The sequence below is a fragment of the Anomaloglossus baeobatrachus genome, chromosome 1 (assembly GCF_048569485.1).
Source record: "Anomaloglossus baeobatrachus isolate aAnoBae1 chromosome 1, aAnoBae1.hap1, whole genome shotgun sequence".
Taxonomy (NCBI): domain Eukaryota; kingdom Metazoa; phylum Chordata; class Amphibia; order Anura; family Aromobatidae; genus Anomaloglossus; species Anomaloglossus baeobatrachus.
Window position 1 is genome coordinate 659653971 of NC_134353.1, and position 23493 is coordinate 659677463.

At 45.7% G+C, this 23493-nt stretch overlaps 1 protein-coding gene across 2 annotated transcripts in view; it reads right to left on the reverse strand.

Annotated features, from left to right (window-relative positions):
- Nucleotides 1-16907: 16907 nt before the first annotated feature.
- Nucleotides 16908-23493, reverse strand: part of RASAL1 (RAS protein activator like 1) — a 150229-nt gene continuing 143643 nt past the window's right edge. Inside the window, exons 18-21 of one of the 2 annotated variants that reach the window (XM_075319996.1) lie at nucleotides 18008-18143; nucleotides 17801-17921; nucleotides 17470-17540; nucleotides 16908-17381 (exon numbers count right to left, since the gene is read on the reverse strand). In XM_075319996.1, the coding sequence (XP_075176111.1) occupies nucleotides 17260-17381; nucleotides 17470-17540; nucleotides 17801-17921; nucleotides 18008-18143 (450 nt within the window). In that variant the 3' untranslated portion in view covers nucleotides 16908-17259. The other variant, XM_075319995.1, reaches the window with a different exon arrangement.

The window sequence follows — 23493 nt, forward strand, 5'->3', positions numbered from 1 at the left end:
ATTGGAAATGAAGTACTTCTTCCCCGTGAAGCACCGCAAACCTGAGGTATTGTCTGTGTCCCGGATGGACGGGTACATGGAAGTAGGCATCTTTCAGATCGATAGAGGCCATCTGGTGGTGTAGACCTATCAGGGGAATAGCTGATCTCACCGACCCCATCTTGAACCGCCGGTACCTGACCTGACGGTTTAGACTTTTTAAATTGATAATTATACGGACGTCGCCGGATGGCTTCTTGACCAGGAAGAGACGGGAGTAGTGACCTATCCCTTCTTCCCGACTCGGGACTGGGGAAACGACCCCCGAGTGCACTAACTCTAAAATCTTTGTGTACAACAGAGTCTGTGAACCCGGCGATGCCAGCGCAGTGACTCGGAGACCCGGAAGAGGGGGGGAAAGGAATTCTATGAGAAGACCGTCCGAGATGATCTTCAGAACCCATTGGCAAGAGGTTATGGACTGCCACTGGGTAAGAAACGCTGAGAGTCTTCCCCCCACCCGGGCCGAGTCACTGCTTGTCCTGCTGAGGACGTTGCTGATGTGGAGGGATGAGGATGTTTCTCCCTCTACCTTTGGGATAGCTCCACCTGCCTGCCTTCCCTTTCCCTCTGGGCTGGGAGGCCTGAGGCATCGAGGGACGAAAGGACCGCTTCCTGGTAGGTCTAGGATCGGGCAAGGCCTTACGATCAGTCGCCTTGTCCAGGATATCATCCAGGGCAGGTCCAAACACCAAATCCCCTTTAAAAGGAAGGGAACAAAGCCTCATTTTAGAGGTGGAGTCTCCACTCCAGGCCTTAAGCCAGAGGGCACGTCGGGCAGAGTTAGAAAGCACCGAGGTCCTGGCTGCCAGGCGGACAGATTCCACCGAGGTATCTGCCAGAAAACAGGTAGCCTTCCTAAGCAAGGGAAGGGATTCCAGTAATTCCTCCCTAGGGGTCCCTTGGGAAATATGAGCCTCCAACTGGTCCAACCACCTAATTAGGGACCTGGATACGCAGGTGGAGGCAATGTTGGCTTGAATAGAGGAAGACGATGCCTCCCAGGACCGCTTCATCAGGCCCTCTACCTTCCTATCCATTTGATCCTTCAGCTGGGAAGTATCCTCAAAGGGAAGAGCCGTTTGCTTAGCTACCCTAGCCACCTGAACGTCTACTCTTGGGATCTCCCAATGTAGTCCCGAAGGTTCCAGAGGAAACCGGCGTCTAAGGTCACTCCGTACCCGCCTCTCAGGACATTCCCATTCCTGAGAAACAATATCCAATATATTGGCATGAACTGGGAATCCCAACTGTTTGACTGACTTCAGGCCAGCAAACATTTCGTCCTGGATTGAAGGAAGAGACTGCACTTCCTCTAAACCCATAGTGCTCCGAACTGCCTCAATAAGATCCCCCAACTCTTCTGAGTGAAAAAGAAAGGACTGGTCAGACCCCCCAGATGGAAATCCTTCATCAGGACCCTCAGAGGTGGAATCAGCGTCCTCCTGATCAGAAGGGGTCGACTGGAGTCTCCTCTTTTTTGGAGGAGAGGGTCCAGTAGCAGGGCCAGGAGCAGGGCCAGGAACAGGGCCAGGCACAGGGCCAGGAACAGGGCCAGGAACAGGGCCAGGCACAGGGAGAGAAGCCAGTGAGGCCCTAATCTCCTGTTTCATCATGGACCGCAACTCATCTATCAGAGATGGTTGTTCGGCCCTAATAACCTGGTCCGTACATTGCTGGCAAAGCTTTTTATCCCATACTGCAGGGAGCTTCTTTATACAGATGGGACATTTTTTAATTTTGTCCACTCTGTCAGGTCTATCAGGCTTATCGGACTTGTCAGTTTTTTCTGACTTCTCAGGCTTCTCTGATTTCTCATTTCTGTCAGTTTTCTTGGTGGCCTTGTCCTCCTAGAAAACACAGAGCAGAGAGCCATAATCACTGATGAGACCTATGTCCGAGGGACCAGTCCCCTCCATACTCACAGTAGCAGGGGGCACACTGGGTTCTGCAGAGGCAGCTGCAGCGGAAGACATGACAGGGAGCACGGTCTTACCATGATCTGATGTCTTCGTGGCAGCCCTTATGGACAAGGGCCTGCCTCCCCAGTGACGGTGCACGTTTCCCCGCCTCCCGCATCCGGTCCTGGGCAGGTCGAGTCGCAGTCGGCGTGCCTCCACGCTGCCTCCGCAAACCGGAAGCGCTCGACCGGAAGTCCGCAAGATCAGAAGTCCCGCCTCCGGGAGCACTTCCGGATCGCTCCGGCAGCGTGCATGCGGGAGGCGGCCGGCGGCTCAGGGAGGACGCCGGCCGGGGAGCTCAACAGCCTGCATCACCCCTCAGGAGGATCTGGAAGGCTGGAGCAGCGGTCCCCCACAGCGTGAGGGAACAGCAAGGGAGGAGCGGTGAAGGCCCGACCGATGCCGTCCGGCTGAAGGTAATAGGGGGGAAAAAAAAAAAAAATATACTGCAGTTCGCCGGCCACCACAGCATAGGAGAAAAAACAAACCTCTCCATGCCCCATGGGGACAGGAAAGACACTGGCTATGGGAGGTGGGAGGGTCCTTTTAAACCTCTTGAACTTCCTGTCCCAATTAGGGCGTGGAGAGACAACCTCCTATGCTGTCGTGGAAGGGACTAGAGAAAGTAAAGGTACCTTAGGGGCTCATCTGGAACGGAGACCATTGCGGTGGAGTACATTACTTATAGTATTGACTGAAACCAATGTCCCCACTGCCATGAGATCTTCCCGGAGCTCCTTCCTTGTTGTCCTTGGGTTAGCCTTGACTCTTCGGACAAGCCTGGCCTCGGCACGGGTGGAAACTTTCAAAGGCTGTCCAGGCCGTGGAAGGCTAACAGTAGTTCCATAAGCCTTCCACTTCCGGATGATGCTCCCAACAGTGGAGACAGGTAGGCCCAACTCCTTGGAAAGGGTTTTGTACCCCTTGCCAGCCTTGTGACCCTCCACGATCTTGTCTCTGATGGCCTTGGAATGCACCTTTGTCTTTCCCATGTTGACCAAGTATGAGTGCTGTTCACAAGTTTGGGGAGGGTCTTAATTAGTCAGAAAAGGCTGGAAAAGAGATAATTAATCCAATCATGTGAAGCTCATTGTTCTTTGTGCCTGAAATACTTCTTAATACTTTAGGGGAACCAAACAGAATTCTTGTGGTTTGAGGGGTTGAATAATAAATGACCCTCTGAATAAACTTTTCACAATTTAAAAAAAAGAAATAACATTCTTTTTTGCTGCAGTGCATTTCACACTTCCAGGCTGATCTACAGTCCAAATGTCACAATGCCAAGTTAATTCCGAATGTGTAAATCTGCTAAATCTGCAGGGGGTTGAATACTACTTGTAGGCACTGTACATCAAAAAAACGTATCAATGCAAGATAGGGAGTCTAGAATTGAGAAATGCCTTCAGGAATGTACGGTACATCGAGATTATCTCAAGAATAGTCCAGATCTAAAGAAAACATCTGAAAAATTTGCAGAGCTAAAAAAAAGATTCTTTTTACACTTGAAGATTAACTTGTACCAGAATAATGTGGTGAACATCAATGGAAGGGCTCATGATCATACATACATACCACATTAGGGAAGCAGTGTTATAGCCTTGGCATATATGGCATTTGAACTGGGTCATTGGTGTATAGTGATGATGTGACTGTGGATAGAAGTAGGAATAATTTATAGATCTATACATTCTGGTTAGAGTCAATGAAATGTTGCAAACATGATAGGATGGTTCATCACAGTCTAAATGAGCAATGACCATAACATATTGAAAAAGAAACACCATAGGTACTCAAGGTAAAGTAATAGAATATTCTTCAATGGCTGAAAAAAAAAATCATCTTTCCTCAACCTGAATGAAGGAAAAAAGACCCCTACCAATAAGGAGGAAGAGGAAGGCAAAGAAGATCTGGAGAGCTTCACTGGAGAAGAAACGCTGTAATTGGGTTCCAGACTTTAGACAGTTATTTACTGCTAAGGATTTGCACCCAAGAAATATAAATAATGTTTATATCTATATTTTTCAATCTGTGAAAATAGAGGATGATGTAAAAAAAAAATAACAGTGTACATTTATACAGTTATATACATGTAAGACTAAAATAACCAACAGAATCTCCAGGATCTGGAGATGAATAATAATGCCGTAATATTATATTGTCATAGTTTTTTTTTTACTTATTTTTCATAAAGTACAAAAGATCACGAAGTCTGCAAAATACTGTTACTATGTGGATATTATATGAATGTGTTATACTGAATGTCATTACTTCCAGGTATCATTGCAACATAATACTGTCATTGGGATCACCCAGAAGATGGCAGAATGGAGGTTGTCTTTTTTTTGGTCCCATTGACACAAAAAGGAGGGTTTTTACCTGTTATCTGTGAAGAAGGTCTGCAGCATCTGAGTGCTGTGTAACATGACATGCATGGAGCAAGCCTCACTCTCCCCATATCCTACCCACGCTCGGCATGTCCTTGCAAATGTGAATAAAAGCCCTGTTAAATTCACGACTACTGTATCTATCAATTGCTTAGTAGTTTATTCTGCTTACACAACTGGAGCAGGACGAAGGTACAAACTGAGATTGACAGGAGAATGACGAAATGGGCTGGGTTAAGAAATGTATCGTTTCCTCTATGTGCAAAAGGCTGAGTTGGTCAACCTCTTATATGGAGGCTTCAAATGCAGCCCTCTCTAAAAAGGCTACCCTCCACATTCAGCCAAGGCAAAGGCTACTCATGTGTCAAGCTTATTTTCATGGTTGTATTTGAAGCCTTTATATTTCTTTGCCAAAAAAACCCCAGTAATGAAACTGTTTTCGAAAGTAAAAGCCTTTTAACTTGCATTTTGGCATCACAAAGGGATAAAACGACCACACTTACGTATTTTCTAGCAGCCCATACACACATTTATAACTAGAGATATACATTTTTTGATAGAACAATTATTTCAGATGCCACAAGGTCCACACAACAATGACAGCCATTGATGCCGTATAATAAAGAGCCTCATTGCCTCCTTAACATAGGCATCCACATTGCCCATAAAAGAGCTAACAACAAAATTCCTGGTAATACAATTTATACTAAATTGGCAGGTTTCGTCCTATTTGTCTATAGCTGATAGGGGAGAAGCTGTCGGGAGCTGCTCAGATGATTCTTTTCTTCTTCCATGGTTTGTTAGGAGATCAGAGGACTTGTTGAAGCTCTATTCGGCGGGTTCATCCGGACTTTATATAATTCTCTGTTCTGGACCCAAACTTGACCTGAACCTCAAAGGAAGTCACTTATTGGGCAATTCAGCTCTTAACCCATGTGCAGCCAGCCATAAACAGATCACTTTCGGGACAGGTGGTCAAGGTTTTTCCATTTTATTTTTAGGTGCACACTTCATCTGATCACGCTGTTCTTACCCCCAGTGCAAGCTGTTCAAATACTGCAAGCAACTTGCACTTGGCTGAGCACCAAGCGTACTTGAGCACAGCGATGCTCACGCGAGTGGTTTTCATAAAGCACCTGAACTCAAACACTGTTTTTTTTTGTAAAATCCATCTTAAGAACGAAAATCAAATTTTACTTTTCAGGCTTGCTCATCTCTAGAAAGAAGATCGCCTCACCTGATTTAAGATGCCCATGGTTCAGGCAACCTCAATCTCTGGCCAAAGTTCCTTTAAACTTTAGACAAAACAATCACTGATCTCGGGGAGACCAGCCAGAGAAAACACTGCCGGCAGCCAGCGAGGGCGCTCAAGACAGTGAAATCCTAGGTACATTGCTCCCTGGGAAATATGCAAATCAAAAAAGTCCGTGGAGCCTCTTAAGAGTCTCAGCACAGAAACCAGCGAGATATCCCTCCGGGAAGGACCCAGCCAAGGGGTGGCTCTTTTTAGGAGACCACCATAACCACCATAATAAGTGGCCCTTTTAGTCAATATCCAACTTTTTGACAAGTTTAAAGATATGACAAGGGAAATACCAAGGCCAGGTATCCATTCACAGACAGCTGTTTCGGGGTATTGCCCCTCATCAGTGTGGAGTAGGATTCTGGCCAGGTGGGAGCAATGCCTAGTAGACCAACAAGACAAAACAATCACTGATCTCGGGGAGACCAGCCAGAGAAAACACTGCCGGCAGCTAGCCAGGGAGCAATGTACCTAGGATTTCATTGTCTTGAGCGCCCTTCGCTGGCTGCCGGCATTGTTTTCTCTGGCTGGTCTCCCCGAGATCAGTGATTGTTTTGTGTTGCTATTCCAGAGATGGACAGAGGTGGAAGTCTACCAACCATAAGAGATAAGAGGTAGATCATTCCTGCCAAAAGGACCCAATAGCTTCATCAAGAGTGCTGCTTTTTTCCACTGACTGGTCGTTGGACAGAGCTGGAATAAAGCACATGGAGTAACAGCACCACTGCTTATGAAAAGTTATAGATTGTTGTAACAAAGCACTGGTTGATCTAATATTAAGAAAAGTATAATGAGTAGTTAACACCTTTAGAAAACATTGCATTGAATCTATGCCGGAAGCACAAAATAATGGTTGCATCTCTTAGGCCTGGTAATGCTAGCTATTTCATTGGTATAATCACAACCATGTTTTATTCAAAAGGGTTGTCTTGCTTGGAAAAAAAGAAATATACTAATAGGATCTTCTGAGTTATTAGAGGAGTTTTCCTGCTTAGGATAGGTCATAAATATGAAATTGATGGCATACGACTCCCAGCATCTCCACCGATCAGCTGATAATTTGCTCCCGCAGCAATCGGATGCATGTAATGTATGGAGTGGAACACCAAAGCTTCATACATTGTCTAGTGTAGGGGTTTCAAACTCAGCTGGGTATAAGGGCCACACATAGAAAAAAAATAATTTGGGGGGCCACATTCTTTTCAGGACAAAGTTACATGTTTATTGGTACCATATTTTTTTTCTGTACACTTATGGATCACTGTTTTTGAACATTCTTCATTTGTTAATTATAATAAATGTTCACTTTTTTTGTTTAAATAAATATATATATATATATATATATATATATATATATATATATATATATATATATATAAAATTTTGCTGGTAAAAAACAAAAATTGTTTTATTTTGATTTTTTTTACATTTTAGCCCCTTTTTGTAAGTAATACAGTTTTACAATTAGCACCATATAGTAATTTTGGCCAACATCTTGTAGTAATGTTCCCATTCTGGTCCTCATCCTTTAGTAATGTTGCCCATCCTGTTCCCCTTCTTGTAGCATTGTGCGCCATCTTGCTCCTCATTCTGTAGTAATGTGCCCATCCATGTCCCCATCCTGTAGTAATTTGCCTATCCTTGTCCCCTTCTTGAGTAATGTGCCCCATCCTTATCCCCATACTGTAGTAATGTCGCCATCCCTGTTCTCATTCTGTAGTAATATGCTCCATCCTTGTCCCCATCCCAGGCCCGGACTGACAGGCGGGAGGGGCGGGACTTCTCCCGGTGGGCTGGCAGGTGGAGGGGTGGGGGGGCCGCCCCCCGCCTCTCCCGCACTGCCTGCTGTTTAAAATTATTTTGTGGCTGCCGCCACCCGCCGGCCGCCACTATAGCGGCAGGGTCCGGTGAGCGGCCCCCGCCGCCAATTTTCAATGCTGCTTATGATGACAGTGCATTACTGACGTCATCACATGGCGCGCAGACACACGTCGGGTACCGGTAAGCGCTCCACGAAGCCGAAGATGAAAAATTTTATCAATGTGGATGAGAAGGGAGGGGAGGGGATTAGGGCACAAGATGGGTGAAAGGGGGCACAGCTTTGCAAAAGAAAGTGGAGGGAGTACTTTATACAGATGGACAATGTGTGTGTCTGTGTATGAGGCCTGGCTGTGTGTGTGTGTGTGTGTGTGTGCGTGCGTGTGTGTGAGGCCTGGGTGTGTGTGTGTGAGGCCTGGGTGTGTGTGTGTGTGTGTATGAGGCCTGGCTGAGTGTGTTTGTGTGTGTGTGTGTATGAGGCCTGGCTGTGTGTGTGTGTGTGTGTGTGTGTTTGAGGCCTGGCTGTGTGTGTTACTGATAAACAATGCAATCCGTTTGGCGGATTCCGTTGTTTCCCATAGACTTGTATGAGTGGCAGATTGCGACTGATGCCCTTGCGTTGCATCCGCCACCCGGCTGATCAGTCGTGGAACGACTGACCGTTGGGTGGCAGGAACGCAGCATGTAATGTTTTTTGAGCAGCGGAATCCTTATGTTTTCATTGCGCATGCTCAGATCTTGTGTTTAATCATTCAAATGACTGTCTCTCTCTCGGCGGCCGAACAATCAGCTGATCTCCCGGCGGCCGGCTTCTGTGAGCGATCAGCTGATCTCCCGGCCGCCGGCTTATGAAAGCGATCAGCTGATCGTTCACAATAGCCAGCCACCAGGAGATCGGCTGATTGCTCTCAAAAGCCGGTCGCCGGCTTTTGAGAATGATCAGCTGATCTCCCAGCGGCCGGCTAATGAGAGCGATCAGCTGATCGTTCTCTCTCTCGTTTTACAACGGAATCCGCTTTCTCATGACAATGAATTCCATTTCTTGTCACCCGTTGTACAACGCATCAGTCACAAGCATCAAGCAACACAAGTGACTGATGCAAAACAACGGAAATGTGAACATAGCCTATGATGGAGAGGGGCAGTCTGGGGGGGAATATGATGGATAGAGGCAGCGTGGGGGGAATATGATGGAGAGAGGCAGCCTGGCGGGGGGGAATATGATGAAGAGGGGCAGCCTGGGGGGAATATGATGGAGAGGGACAGCCTGGGGGTAATATAATGGAGAGGGGCAGCGTGGGGGGAATATGATGGAGAGGGGCAGCCTGTGGGGGAATATGATGGAGAGGGGCATCCTGGGGGGAATATGATGGAGAGGGACAGCCTGGGGGTAATATAATGGAGAGGGGCAGCCTGTGGGGGAATATGATGGAGAGGGACAGCCTGGGGTGAATATAATGGAGAGGGGCAGCCTGGGGGTAATATAATGAAGAGGGGCAGCCTGTGGGGGAATATGATGGAGAGGGGCAGCCTGGGGGGGAAATATAATGGAGAGGGGCAGCGTGGGGGGAATATGATGGAGAGGGGCAGCCTGTGGGGGAATATGATGGAGAGGTTCAGTTTGTGGAGGGGACATTTTGTGAAGGAAGCACTGCAATTATGTTTTCAGGAGTGCAGAATAGGAGACATTTATGGGGCAGTATAATGATACTTTTATTTTTAAGAGCGCCATGTTGGGAAGTGTTGAAGAAGGTGGAGAAGAGGGAAATCTGGACACATAAGCACTGTGCGCGACATCTCATCATGGCGTCTTTACTTCATGGAGACACAAGGTACGGGAACAACTCTGATTTGAGATTACATCACCTATAAGGTACCTGCATGTAAATCATTTTGATACTGCCTGAATCTCATCAGTACTGTGGTTCCTCTATGCTCCGCTGTCTGATGATGCCTGATAACAACTACCGTACCAACTCACAGCATCTCCTTACCATTTTTCAGGACAACCTGGAGTTGGTTTGTACAATACAATTGTACATGGGGCTAAGGTTGGTTATTTATTCATGTTCTGATGGTAATTCTGGCTCTGCATTCATGTGCTGACGGTGGTTCTGGTGCTACATTTATGTGCTGACGGTGGTTCTGGTGTTGTATTCATGTGCTGACCTTGGTTCTGGCTTTGCATTCATGTGCTAACGGTGGTTGCGGTGTTGCATTTATGTGCTGACCTTGGTTCTAGCTTTGTATTCATGTGCTGAAGGTGGTTCTGGCTGTGCATTCATGTTCTGAGCTTGGTTCTGATGCTGCATTCATGTGCTGATGGTTCTTGCACTGTATTTATGTACTGATGGTGGTTCTTGAGCTGCATTCATGTACTGAGGCTGATTCTGGTGCTGCATTTATGTACAGATGGTGGTTCTGGTGCTGCACTTATGTAATGACAGTGGATCTGATCTTATACACATTTAACAATCCAAAACAAGCTTCATGGCTTCAAGTTAAAATGTAAAAAAAAAAAATCTTCAAAACTTTGTTTTGAGATTATGAGGAGAATTTGACGAGATTCTTATCCAAAAACAGTGTAAATTAGCATATGTTCATATTGATTTTTTGAGCAGAAACTGAGCATAATCACACCAAATCCTCATTAAATCCTTACAAACTTTATTCCAGGGATGCATTAATGTACTCATGGTGGTTCTAGTGATGTATTCATGTAAGTGCCCCTAACATGATACTAACTGCTCACATCCTCTTGATGTCTGATGCTTCCTTTTTGTTATAAAAATTATAAACTGCTGTTATGTCTGCTGTCTATAATTGATTGGTTGCAGCGCCGTCATTGTTACGTGATATCAGCGTTGCAGACAATAGCAGGCCTGGGAGGGACAATAAAGCAGTTTGTTTTCAAACAATCAATCAATCCAGGGAATGGGTTTCCAAAACCGGGAAACCACTTTCAGGGCATTTTTTTTTACCATCTTTTTTTTTTTTTCAGTGTTTTCTCATTGTTTTTGTCACATTTCTTACTGCGCTTATAAGAAAAAGCAATGGTAAAACGCAATAAAAAAGACGTCCAGGCATCTTCCGAGCCTTCCTATTAACCTGCATAGTAAAGTACAGAGCGTCTTCCGAGTGGCAAACACCAGAAGAATGGAGCAGTCACTGCTTTTAATCACTTGGTGGTTTTAGAAACCTGAACTGGTTAAAAGATGCTGAAAATCCTGAACACAACGAGTAGATGCATATGGTCATTCCAGTATTTTTCATAGTGGTTTCCATGGTGGGATCTGCCCCCAAAAAATGTCATTGCACCTTCCCTAAGTGGTATGCACCCAAAATAATCACCAGTGAAAACTACAGCTTCCTTCCATTCCCCCTTTCCAAAAAAGCAAAGTTATGGGTCTCAGAAATTGGTGGAAAAAAATCTGATTTTGTATCCCTGCCCTTCAGCAATATGAAGAAGCCACTGCACTATGGAGGGCAGCATCCTCTTCATTATCTATGAGCTCTGTAGGGAAAATAGCAGCAAATAAAGCAATAAATAGGACTGTAAGGCTACTTTCACACATCCGGATTTTTGCTCTGCGGCACAATACGGCGTTCTGCAGAAAAACCGCAACCGGCTTTTGTAACGCCGTTTTTTTTTGCATAGACTTACATTAGTGCCGTATTGTGCCGCAGGGGCTTGCGTTCGGTCCGGTTTTTGCCGCATGCGGCAGATTTAGCCGATGCCGCGGCCGGATCGAACGTTCCCTGCAACGTTTTTTGCTGCGGCAAAAAACACCGCATCGCGCCGCATCCGGCCGCTGCGGCGCATTTTTCAATGCATACCTATGGAGGCCGGATGCGGCGCGATGCGGAAAAAAACGCATCCAGTCGCCGCATGCGGTTTTTTCCACTGCGCATGCTCAGTAGCATGCCGCAACCGGAAAAAAACGGACAGGCCGCATGTAAAAACTTATGCAACGGATGCGGTGTTTTCGCCGCATCCGTTGCATAGTTTTCACAGCCGGATTGAGCCGCAGTGCTCAAACCGGATGTGTGAAAGTAGCCTAAGTTGGTTACAGCTGTGACTACATGTTATATGGTCGTGTTACACAATCTACAAGTGCACAAAGATATCACACATTCACCACGCGACAAGTGGGCCTGTGTACCCCCAAATGCCAGGGCTGAATGTGAGTCCCAGTCCGGCCCTGCCCCATCCTGTAGCAATATGCCCATCCTGTAGTAATATACCTATCTTTGTCCCAATCCTATAGTATTGTGCCCATCCTGGTCACCATCCTGTAGTAATGTGCCCATCCTTGTCCCCTTCTTGTAGTAATATGCCCATCCTGTAGTAATATACCTATCTTTGTCCTAATCCTGTAGTAATATGCCCATCCTTGACCCCATCCTGTTGTAATCTGCCCATGCAGGTCCTCTTCTTGTAGTAATGTGCCCTTCACTGGACATCTTCTTGTAGCAATGTCCCATCCTGGACCCCTATTGTGCCATTTTCACACACACCCACCCACACACACACAAAACCTGCCGTGTGCAGCCTCACCGTGTAACACACGCGCACACACACACATACCAACATTTCTTCTCACCTGTCCTCCGTTCCCTCGGCGTGCTCTTTCCTGCTTCATGCGGCCTGCTGGCACGTGGACCCAGTAACGATCCCAGCCACTGTCAGTGCTTCATCTGAAATTCAGATGAACGTTGAGCAGAGTCAAGTTCTCTCTGCACAACAAACAGCTGAGGTCATACGCATCAGTTGCTTGCGTGATTGGCAGGCGGCTGACATTGAGTTGTGCAGAGAGAGCTTGACTCTGTGCAGCACCGGCAAAACGTTCCTGCACCTGCGCGGGCCGCATGTTTGAGACCCCTTGTCTAGTTAATTGATGAAATTTATCTTCCATTCAATTGAATATGTAACAACCCCTTTAGAGGGACTCTGTCAGGACGTTTTTGCTATAGCTGAAGCCAGCATGCTGTAAGAGTTAACATGCAGTTTACAGTCAGCCGTCTCTTATCTCAAATTGTGTTGTTGTTCACCTGCAATGTTAGTTTAAGCCTGTTATCTTTATCATTAGTGGGTCTGAGGATCTCTTGAGTAGTAGTCCAACTCCGCCCCCTCTGTGATTAGCAGCTTCTGTCTGGTGTGGGCGGGGGCAGCTCCCACAGCTCTGCTGCATGTTAAAAATAATATCTTTTACAGTAATCTAAGTGATACATTGTTAAATTCAGGATCTCTTTTCCTACATCATGCTGCTTTTAGATGGGGTAGCAAAAACCTGCTGACAGATTCCCTTTAAGGATCTTTCATTTTCAGTTATTGAATTTAAAGGTCCGTTTGCATTGCATGTGAGCTGAAAAATTAGCATTGCCTGTATTGTATTATCTTTAACTTGTAATAAAAGTAGACACAGAAGTTTCATGATCAAAATGAACATACATGTGAAAGGTAGAATAGATATGAAATATGTATCCTTGAATACAGGTAGGTGTCAGTGACTACAGAACTACTGGCCAATGATAGTTACTATTTCCTGGCCCTAGTAGGGCAGGAAATTGGAAGATCAGCTACTGGACATGAATATATTTAGAGACAATATAGGAGAGTGTTTTTAAGATATGAATTGCTGCTTAAAACTGTATGGATGGCATTACACTCTAAGGGAGCACTTTGCACACTACGACATCGCAGGTGCGATATCGGTGGGGTCAAATTGAAAGTGACGCACTTCCGGCGTCGCTGTCGATATCGTAGTGTGTAAACCATTTTTGATACGATTAACGAGCACAAAAGCGTCGTAATCGTATCACCGGTGTAGCGTTGGTCATTTCCATGAATTGGGAAAGACCGATGTTACGATGTTGTTCCTCGTTCCAGCATCAGCACACATCGCTGTGTGTGAAGCCGCAGGAGCGAGGAACATCTCCTACCTGCGTCCTGCGGCTCACGACGGCTATGCGGAAGGAAGGAGGTGGGCGGGATGGTTACGTCCCGCTCATCTCTGCCCCTCCGCTTCTATTTGCCGCCTGCCGTGTGACATCGCTATGACGCCGCACGACCCGCCCCCTTAATAAGGAGGCGGGTCGCCGGCCAGAGCGACGTTGCAGGGCAGGTGAGTGCATGTGCAGCTGGCGTAGCGATAATGTTCGCTACGCCAGCTATCACCATGATATCGCAGCTGCGACGGGGGCGGGTACTATCGCGCACGGCATCGCAGCATCGGCTTGCGATGTCGTAGTGTGCAAAGTGCCCTTTAATATTTACCAGAGGAAAATGCTGGTGGTAGATTCCAAATACATTGTTTATCAGCTCAACTGCAATACTTACAGGCACACGACTAATTTCTTTTAAAATGCTCTAAAAGTAATTGTGAATCTAGGTCCAGTCTTTGTGCATGTAATCCTAGTCATAAAGTTAAATTGGAATATGAACTTAAAGAGTTATTCCCAGAATTGCATTATTTTTCAAAATCACAGTCTATGCATACTTATTGGTAAAGAGGTTATCCACTATTGTAAAATTGATGGCCTATCCTTAGGACACAAGCCATGGTAAGGTAAAAAAGTATCCATATATTTCTACGTGTGCAGTTGAAACCAGAAGTTTACATACACTATCTAAAAAGACACATCTGCATGTTTTTCTCACTAAGTGGAATGAAATCAGAATAAACATTTCCTGTTTTAGGTCAATTAGGATTACCAAAATCATATTTGCCAAATGCCAGAATAATGAGAGACCTAATGTACCAAAAAGTACTTGGTACCATTGCGCTTAAACTATATGACTTGGGTCAAACATTTGGATATCCTTCCACAAGCTTCTCAAAATAGTTGATTGAAATTTGGGTCCATTCTTACTGACAGAACTGGTGTAACTGAGCCTTGTTTGTAGTTCACCTTGCTCGTACCTGCCTTTTCAGCTTTGCCCATAAATTTTCAATAGGATTGACTTTGTTATCCTTAAGCCACTTAGTAACCAGTCTGGCAGTACGCTTTGGGTCATTATCCATTTGGAAGACCCATTTCCGCCAAGCTTTAAGTTCCTGGCTGATGTCTTGAGATATTGCTTCAGTATTGCCACATAATCTTCTTTCCTCGTGATGCCATCTATTTTGTGAAGTGCACCAGTCCCTCCTGCAGCAACACACCCCCACAACATGATGCTGCAACCCCCATGTTTCACAGTTGGGATGGTGTTCTTAGTTTTTAAAGCTTGTTCCTTTTTCCTCCAAACGTAATGATGGTCATTATGGCCAAACAGTTCAATTTTAGTTTTGTTAGACCACAGGACATGTCTCCAAAAATTAAGGTCCTTGTTCCTGTGTGTATTTGCAAACATTAATATGGATTTTTTTTTGTTTCTTTTGGAGCAATGTCTTCTTCCTGGTAGAGTGACCTTTCAGCTCATTCATTTCACTGTGGAAAATGACACAATCTTACCCCAGCTTCCTCCAGCATCTTCACAAGGTCTTTTGCTTTTGTTCTTTGGTTAATATGCACATGTCTGACCAAAGCACGTTCATCTCTGGTACACAGAACCTGTCTCCTTCCTGAGGGGTATGATGGCTGAACATTCCCATCTTGTTTGTACTTGCATATAATTGTTTGTATCGATGAACAAGGCACCTTCATGTATCTGTAAATTGCACCCAAGGATGGACCAGTCCACAATTCTCTTCCTGATGTCTTGGCTGATTTCTTTTGACTTTCCCATGATGCTACACAAAGAAGCAGTGTGTTTCAGGTGTCCATTATAATACATCCACAGGTGTGTCTCTGGAACTCTCTGCCACAACATATCAGACTCTTGCCTACCTTGACAAGCTTCAAAAGGAAACTGAAGACCCACCTCTTCCGACAAGCCTACAACCTGCAGTAACCCTCAGTCTGATATAGAGCCGCACGACCATCTCATCCCACACCTACTGTATCCTCACCCATCCCTTGTAGACTGTGAGCCCTCACGGGCAGGGTCCTCTCTCTTCCTGTACCAGTCTGTGCCTTGTTTTGTTTAGGATTAGTGTGCTTGTCCCAAATATGTGTGCCCCTACTCACATGTAAAGGGCCATGTAATAAATAGCGCTATAATAATCATAATAATTAACTCAGACGTTGGCAATAAACCTATCAGATGCTTCCAAACACATGACATCAGCATATGGGCTGTCCCATATTGTTTGATAGTACTCTTAGGGGCCCTTTGCACACTACGACATTGCAAGCCGATGCTGCGATGCCATGCACGATAGTCCCCGCCCCCGTCGCAGCTGCGATATCATGGTGATAGCTGGCGAAGCGAACATTATCGCTACGCCAGCTTCACATGCACTCACCTGCCCTGCGACGTCGCTCTGGCCGGCGACCCGCCTCCTTAATAAGGGGGCGGGTCGTGCGGCGTCATAGCGACGTCACACGGCAGGCGGCCAATAGAAGCGGAGGGGCGGAGATGAGTGGGATGTAAACATCCCACCCCCTCCTTCCTTCCGCCGAGCCGGCGTGAGACGCGGTGACGCAGGTAGGAGATGTTCCTCGCTCCTGCGGCTTCTCACATAGCGCTGTGTGCTGCCGCAGGAACGAGAAACAACATCGTACCTGTCGCTGCTGCCAAACAATGGAAATGTCGGACCCTACACCGATGATACGATAACGATGCTTTTGCGCTCGTTAATCGTATCAAAAAGGATTTACACACTACGATATCGACTGCGACGCTGGATGTGAGTCACTTTCGATTTGACCCCACCGATATTGCACCTGCGATGTCGTAGTGCATTAAATCATTCTCTTTCTTTCATTTTTGTGGCATTTGGCAAATATAAATAAATTTGGTTCCTAATTGTCCTAAAACGGGAAAGGTTTATTCTGATTTCATGTCAGATAGTCAGAAAACATGCATATGGGTCTTTTTAGATAGTGTATGTAAACTTCTGGTTTCATTTGTAAGTACTTTTAGCAATAGGAAAGCTTACACTTTGTAGGAAATCAGTAGTCTGGATAAAATGGCAAAGCTGAAAGAAGAAATAACAGAGAATGTTTGCACCACCGTAAATAATGTATTCTGTAAACTTATTGACTTATTGACACAGCACCAGAACCCCAGAATTAATTCCTTAGCATTGCTGACCTAACTTTACTGTGGTAACTGCTGACAGGATTGATGCCATTTGTGTAGCTGACAAGAGTAGATAAAACACCTCAGTGGGCAATGCAGGTGACGTGTACACTACAATCTCTAGAAAGAAAACTGGGTTGAGGCAAAGCGCAGGTCACTCAATGATAAATGATGGTATTTAAAACATGTCCAACTCAGGCCTACAGGGACAACGCTCGAAACTGCTGACAAATTCACTTCCATTTTCACCAAGAAAGCAAATTAGTTCTGACTTTGTGGTCCTCTCCTGAGATAGAATACACATAAAATAGGGCAAATTTTCTGCATCGTTTGATTTTTTTATTGTTCATAATCAGGAACCTCAAAAAAAAAAGGTACAAAAATCTGAAACTTGGCCAAGTGATATGAGCAATAAAAATGAGTGAGATATAGACCCAAGTTATAATGAACTGAGTAACTTGAAGCTTGTGGGCCCCATGCAAAATCTCCAACAGGCCCCAAACTATCACGGGTCTTTCATAAAATTGGTCTTCACTGATGGTCCAATAGAAGCTTTTGGGCCTTGCTGGGCTCCATGGCTCAGGTACAACTGCAACCCCTGCACCCACTATAGGTACGCCCCTAGTTCTAGACACATTGACCGTGATTAGGCGTGTCCTCTCGCTCCCTTCTTTCAAAGGCCTGGTGTGCTTTTTGTAAATCCTCAATCACTGAGAGTAACCGTCTACCTGGGGAAGATGGGATGGAACCTGAGTGGGACAAATGAGAAAAAAAGGTATATTTACTCATACGATGCTAATCCAAAGTAACACAATAACCATAGAGATAACACTGAACCTTTGTCGTTGTGACCTATGGACTCCGGCTTTCCCACAGTTGCACATTCTGCCCCATCCAAATACTTATTCCTAATGAAAAAAAAGAATCATGGATCAAAGGTTTCCTCGAAAGAATGGAAAGTATCCAACATAGATACATATTCGGTCTATTTTACAAATAGTTACATAGTTAAATAGGTTGAAAAAAGACCTAGGTCCATCTAGTTCAACCCTCCTTCACCTTTTATACTATAAAAGACTATGTGTGATGAATCCATGCATGAACAATTGCTGACCCAAAAGTAAGCCCAATATTTGGTTAGAACAGACGAAAAGCTGTATTTGCAGACCTGAGTGTGTCCTTTATAGATAGGAGATGTCGATACAAAACCTGAGCCTCGGCATCAGGATCCAAAGGATCACTCCAGTCCCCCAGAGTTACAGCCAAGTGTGTACGACTGCATCCACGCACTGTAAAACAGCCAAAGTGCAACCTAAGTGTAAACTATGAGCTTACAATATAGTCAGATATATTAAACTGTATGTATGCTCATTACCTGTACGTTCGTTTTGCAGGCAGCATGTCCAGTGTGCATTACGATAGGCCCCTGGGTGATAGGTTGGCAACAATCGCTGGTTACATAAGCTGACTTTGCGCAGTGCAGAAAGCCATTGATTCAGATCATTTACATTCTGTTTGTGCAGAATAAATTATAAGTAATATTTAATTTGTCTCAAACAAGCTGACGAACTACAGTTATGGTCAACAATATTGGCATCCCTGAATATTCATTGCACCATGTATTATCCACTTAAATAAAGTGATTAGTGAAACTACTTGTAAATACAGAAATTCTATCTTTAATACAGAAGAGCACAGAGCAAAAAAAAAATATCAAAATAAAAACTTCACCATAAAAAAGGATACAAAAATGAAAACACAATTAACGGCAGCCTTTGTTTAGTTTGAAACAACTCTAACTCAGACTAAAGGCTGCTTTACACGCTGCGATATTGTTACTGATATCGCTAGCATGCGTACCCGCCCCCATCGGTTGTGTAACACTGGCAAATCGCTGCCCGTGGCGCACAACATCGCTCAGACCCGTCATACTACTTGCCTGCCTAGCGACGTCGCTGTGACCGGCGAACCGCCTCCTTGCTAAGGGGGCAGTTCGTTCGGCGTCACTACGAAGTCACTAAGCGGGTGCCCAATAGAAGCGGAGGGGTGGAGATGAGCGGGACGTAACATCCCGCCCACCTCCTTCCTTCCGCATTGCCAGCGGCCGCAGGTAAGGTGAGGTTCCTCGTTCCTGCAGTGTCACACATAGCGATGTGTGCTGCCGCAGGAACGACGAACTACATTGTACACGCAGCAGCAACGATAATTGGGAATAGGGGGGCATGTCACCGATTAGCGATTTTCCACGTTTTTGCGACGATGCAAAATCCTTCATAGGTGTCACATGCAACGACATCGCTAAAGCGGCCGGATGTGCGTCACAAAATACGTGACCCCCAACGAGATCGCTTTAGCGATGTTGTAGCGTGTAAAGTGGCCTTAAGGCTGGATGCCACCTCCATGTTCTTGTGATGCTATGACTGGACACAGGTCTCCTAACCCACAATCCACAGCTTTAGTTTATGCATTATATTGCACACTCGGATTGCAAACATGGATGTGAGAATCCGGTCTAAACTATGATTAATTAGAAATCGGACTCACCAACTCCCACCTTGTCAGCATTCACGACTTTACTATTGATGGCTCTGATGGTTAAATTGGCCAGTTTTACTCCATTCCTTGCTCATAATTGCAAAGATAAGGAGAACTGTCTAAGCAGACCAGTAGTGCTATCACTAAGGCTATGTGCACACGCTGCGTTCTATTCCTCAGCGTGTAAGTCACTGCATGTGCATCTCAGAACGCAGCCGAAAGAGATACGTTCTGAGACGCATTCGGCAGAATGCAACGTGCGCATATTCATGCAGAACGCACATTTTTGACAGTGCGGTCCCACTCGGCTCTGTAGCATCCCCATAGACTTGCAGCAGAGTCGAGTGGGACAACTCTGACAAAAAGACGATCAGAATGAAGTCGGATGAACTTCACCCGACTTCATTGTGATCTCGCGGCTCTGAGCGTGTGCCGCGGCTTGATTTACAGTCACACGTGAAGGACTCACCAGTGATCGCAAATTCCCTGAGTGACTGCAGTGAGCAGCGTGATCAGCTGTGCTTTCACTCAGCTTACTCCTGGCCACGGGGTAAATAGCAGTATACCAAACAAGGATCCACAGTAATTGACAGAATTAGCTGGATCAAAATTATAAGAAAAGGAATAGACCTAAAAAATAACCTTTAATAAATATGCGGATAAAAGTGAGCTAGTGCTCACGGGTTAGAAACAGAGGTGGCAACACAACCACCAAAGGCTAAAATTGAGCTATATATAGAAGGCCCAAAAATAAGCACTATGTCTCAGAATGGTACCACGGCAGGAATCACCTAATAATTACTGGTCACCACCTGAGGCATAGACACAACCAGAACCAACAATCAGAGCCCCATCCCAGGGAATATGTTTGTCTGTGTGTATCAAAAACAATGGAAAAACTCTTGTACCTGTATAAACCGTATATATCTTAAATCCCACTCCAAGTGGGAACGGTCTTACCAGGTCTGGAGATTCCACGGGCGTTTAGTGCAGGTTAGAGGTTCAGACAGGGGGCTGCTTCCTCAGCGCATAAAAATCCCTCTGAAGACTCAACCCAAAGGCATATATTCACCGTGCCCACTCCCAACGTTTCAAAGGCAGATCATCAGGGGAGTTCCAGTGGGGAAGTGCAGTCAACCGGTATTGCCACCGGATGACAATCAAAAGATGCCCAGATCACTGTAAAGGAAATACATAGAATAAACCTTCGGGCCGTCAATCAGGCCATATTAGTCAAGCCCATAGGTTCCCAACACTCACCGCATCGTGGCGTACAGATCCGACCCAGATTTCATAAATGCCGCGCTGAGCGTCTACAGGACGCTCCTTAAATAGCACGGCGCATGCGCAAATGGGTGCGTCATCGGTGACGCGCACTCCCAGAGAACCTTCGGGCCGGAAGTGACGCGTCATCGATCACCGTCAGTGACGTTCACTCCCGGCATGCATTTGAACCGGAAGTGACTCGTCATCAAGCGCCGCGTCGCCACATAGGCGTCACAGCTAATACCCGATGTGACAACATCCGGGTATATGGAACGCAAGCTCAGAATTTATACAGACTGAAACCGGATACGCCCATAATGGTATGAGCGTTCCAGTATACGAGCCGCAGAACCAATCAATCACACCTAGGCACGCAGGTTCAAGACCACAGACGCGCCGGTATACGAAACATTATGGCAATGGTCAGACTTCACACAAAAGATAATTGAAAACAAGGAGTTTGGCCAAATATAGTCATGGAAGATGTCCAAAAAAGCCAAAGAAAAGGCCAAAAAAAAACAAAAAACAGGGGGGAAAATTTACATTAGCAGGGCGAGACTCATTACAACGCATAACAGGGGCAGAACTCAGTACTCGAGTATGGAGCAAGCCTGATCCATATAACAAGGGTACATGAAATACCACATCAAAAAAGGGAGGGGTAGTTAGTCATGTGGGGAGAGGTAAGTGGGACTTAGGACCAAAAAGCCCACCTTCAGGGCTGGATTTCTCAGGGGACAGTCAAAGTCAAGTTGGAAAATAGGAAACTAGAGTGCACACTAGTCACTCACCCTGACTACAAGGCCCTACCTATCATGTGGGGGTCGGCACCCTAAACAGCTCCCCCGCCTATTGGTGCCCCCACTCGGGCGTCGGCTATCCCTCCTATGAATTCCCCTAATTCTAGGGTGCTCCTAAAAAAGGTATGAAAGACAGAGATTCATTCAATCCTCCCGGTGTCATTGTGTCCAGACTGTAAATCCAGAAACACTCTTTCTGGAGGATAGTCATATCCCAATTACCACCCCTACGAGGGGGGGGAATGAGATCAATGCCCATTACTCTAAAACTTCCCAGGTCACCGTTCTGACAGGTATTAAAATGTCTCGCCACAGGTGTGTCGTTCTTCTTCAGAATGTCTCCCTTATGCTCGCCCACTCTGCGTCTCAGTTCCCTGATAGTCTTGCCCACATACATTTTGCCACATCCACAAGTCACCTTGTACACTACCCCTTTCGATTTACATGTTATTAACGACCTAAGGGAGTAAACCCTGGTACCACTGGAGTTCTTGAAATCCTTGCCTTCCTCAATAAACCTACAGTTTATGCAGTCATGGCATTTGAAACATCCTTTTGTTCCAGTTGTTGTCCTCGTCGGTCTGTTTTCCTCAAAGTGACTATGCACCAATCTATCACCTAGGGATCTTGCTTTTCTAAATGTGATTGACGGGTAGCTGAGGAGGAGCTTATTGATTGTGGGATCCATGTGCAATATAGACCAATGTTTGTTTAATATCTGTCTCAGGTCCGTTGCACCGTTGTTAAACGCTGTAATGAATCTCAAAACATCAGGGTTATCATTGTTCCTGCCGTTGGGATTTAATAGGCTACTGCGATCAAGCTCACAAGTGGACTTGTATGCTCTTGCAATCACCCCCTCCGGGTAACCCCTCTCTCTCAGACGTCGCATAAGGTCAAAGGATTGTGAACGAAAGGACACATCATCAGAACAGTTCCTTCGCATCCTGATAAACTGTCCCTTAGGGATTCCTTTTTTCAAAGAGACAGGATGGGCACTATCCCACTTCAAGAGTGAGTTCGAGGAGGTGGCTTTCCTATAAGTTGTCGTCTTTAGGCGACCCTCCGGGCCCTTCTCAACCAACACATCCAGAAATGCCAAACTGTCCCCGCCCACTTCACAAGTGAAATGCAGACCAATGTCATTGTTATTGAGGACAGCCATGAAGGAATGGAAGTCCGCCTCCAATCCCTTCCAGATAACGAAGACGTCGTCTATGTACCTTAGCCACAAGACGACGTCTTCGGTATCTATATTGCCGCCAAAAACAACCTTCTCCTCCCACCAGCCCAAGAGGAGGTTAGCGTACGATGGGGCACAACACGTCCCCATCGCAGTACCCTTGAGCTGATGGAAGAACCTCCCATCGAAGGTGAAAACGTTTTTGGTTAGGCAGAAAGTGAGTGCCTCTATGACAAACTTGTTGTGTTGCACGAAATGATTACCTCTGGTCCCAAGGAAGAATTGTACAGCATCAACCCCAGCCGTATGGGGGATGGAGGAATATAGTGCCTCAACGTCGATGCTGCACAATATCATCCCCTCCTCCAAGAAAATGTCGTCGATTCTCCGAAGAAAATCCGTAGTATCCCTTAGATAGGAGTTAAGTGAAAGAACGAATGGTCTTAAAATTCTGTCTACATAAATGCTCAATTTTTCCGTTAGACTACCTATCCCAGACACAATTGGGCGACCCTTTAAAGGGCTACAGCCCTTATGTATTTTGGGTAGAATATAAAATGTCGCCATGACTGGGAAGGTAGGTAATAGATAATCAAACTCATTTCTGTCTATGATATTCCTATTCAGAGCTGTTTCCAACATGTTCCTTAATTCATTTTTAAAACCCAATATTGGGCTTGAATCAAGTTTGGCATAGGATGACTTATCCTTCAAGATATCTAGACAGATGTTTTTGTAATCCCCGGAGTCCAGTATCACCACGTTACCCCCTTTGTCAGAGGGTTTTATGGTGATACTGGAGTCCCTTTCCAAACATTGTAGGCTGAGCATTTCGGGCTTAGATAGATTAAACTGACCCTTACGTCTGCCCACGTTCCTTCTGAGGTCCCTGGTAACCATATTGACAAACACGTCAATAGCGTCAACCTCTGCCGCTGTAGGGGGCATTCTTGCACTCCTATTTTTTAAATTAGTGAAAGGTCCTTCCCCTAGGTCATTGGGATTTGGATCACTCAAATGGAAGAGTAGCCTGACGTCTTTAAGGAGATCTTCTGAGATCCCCAGTTCACCTGAGGT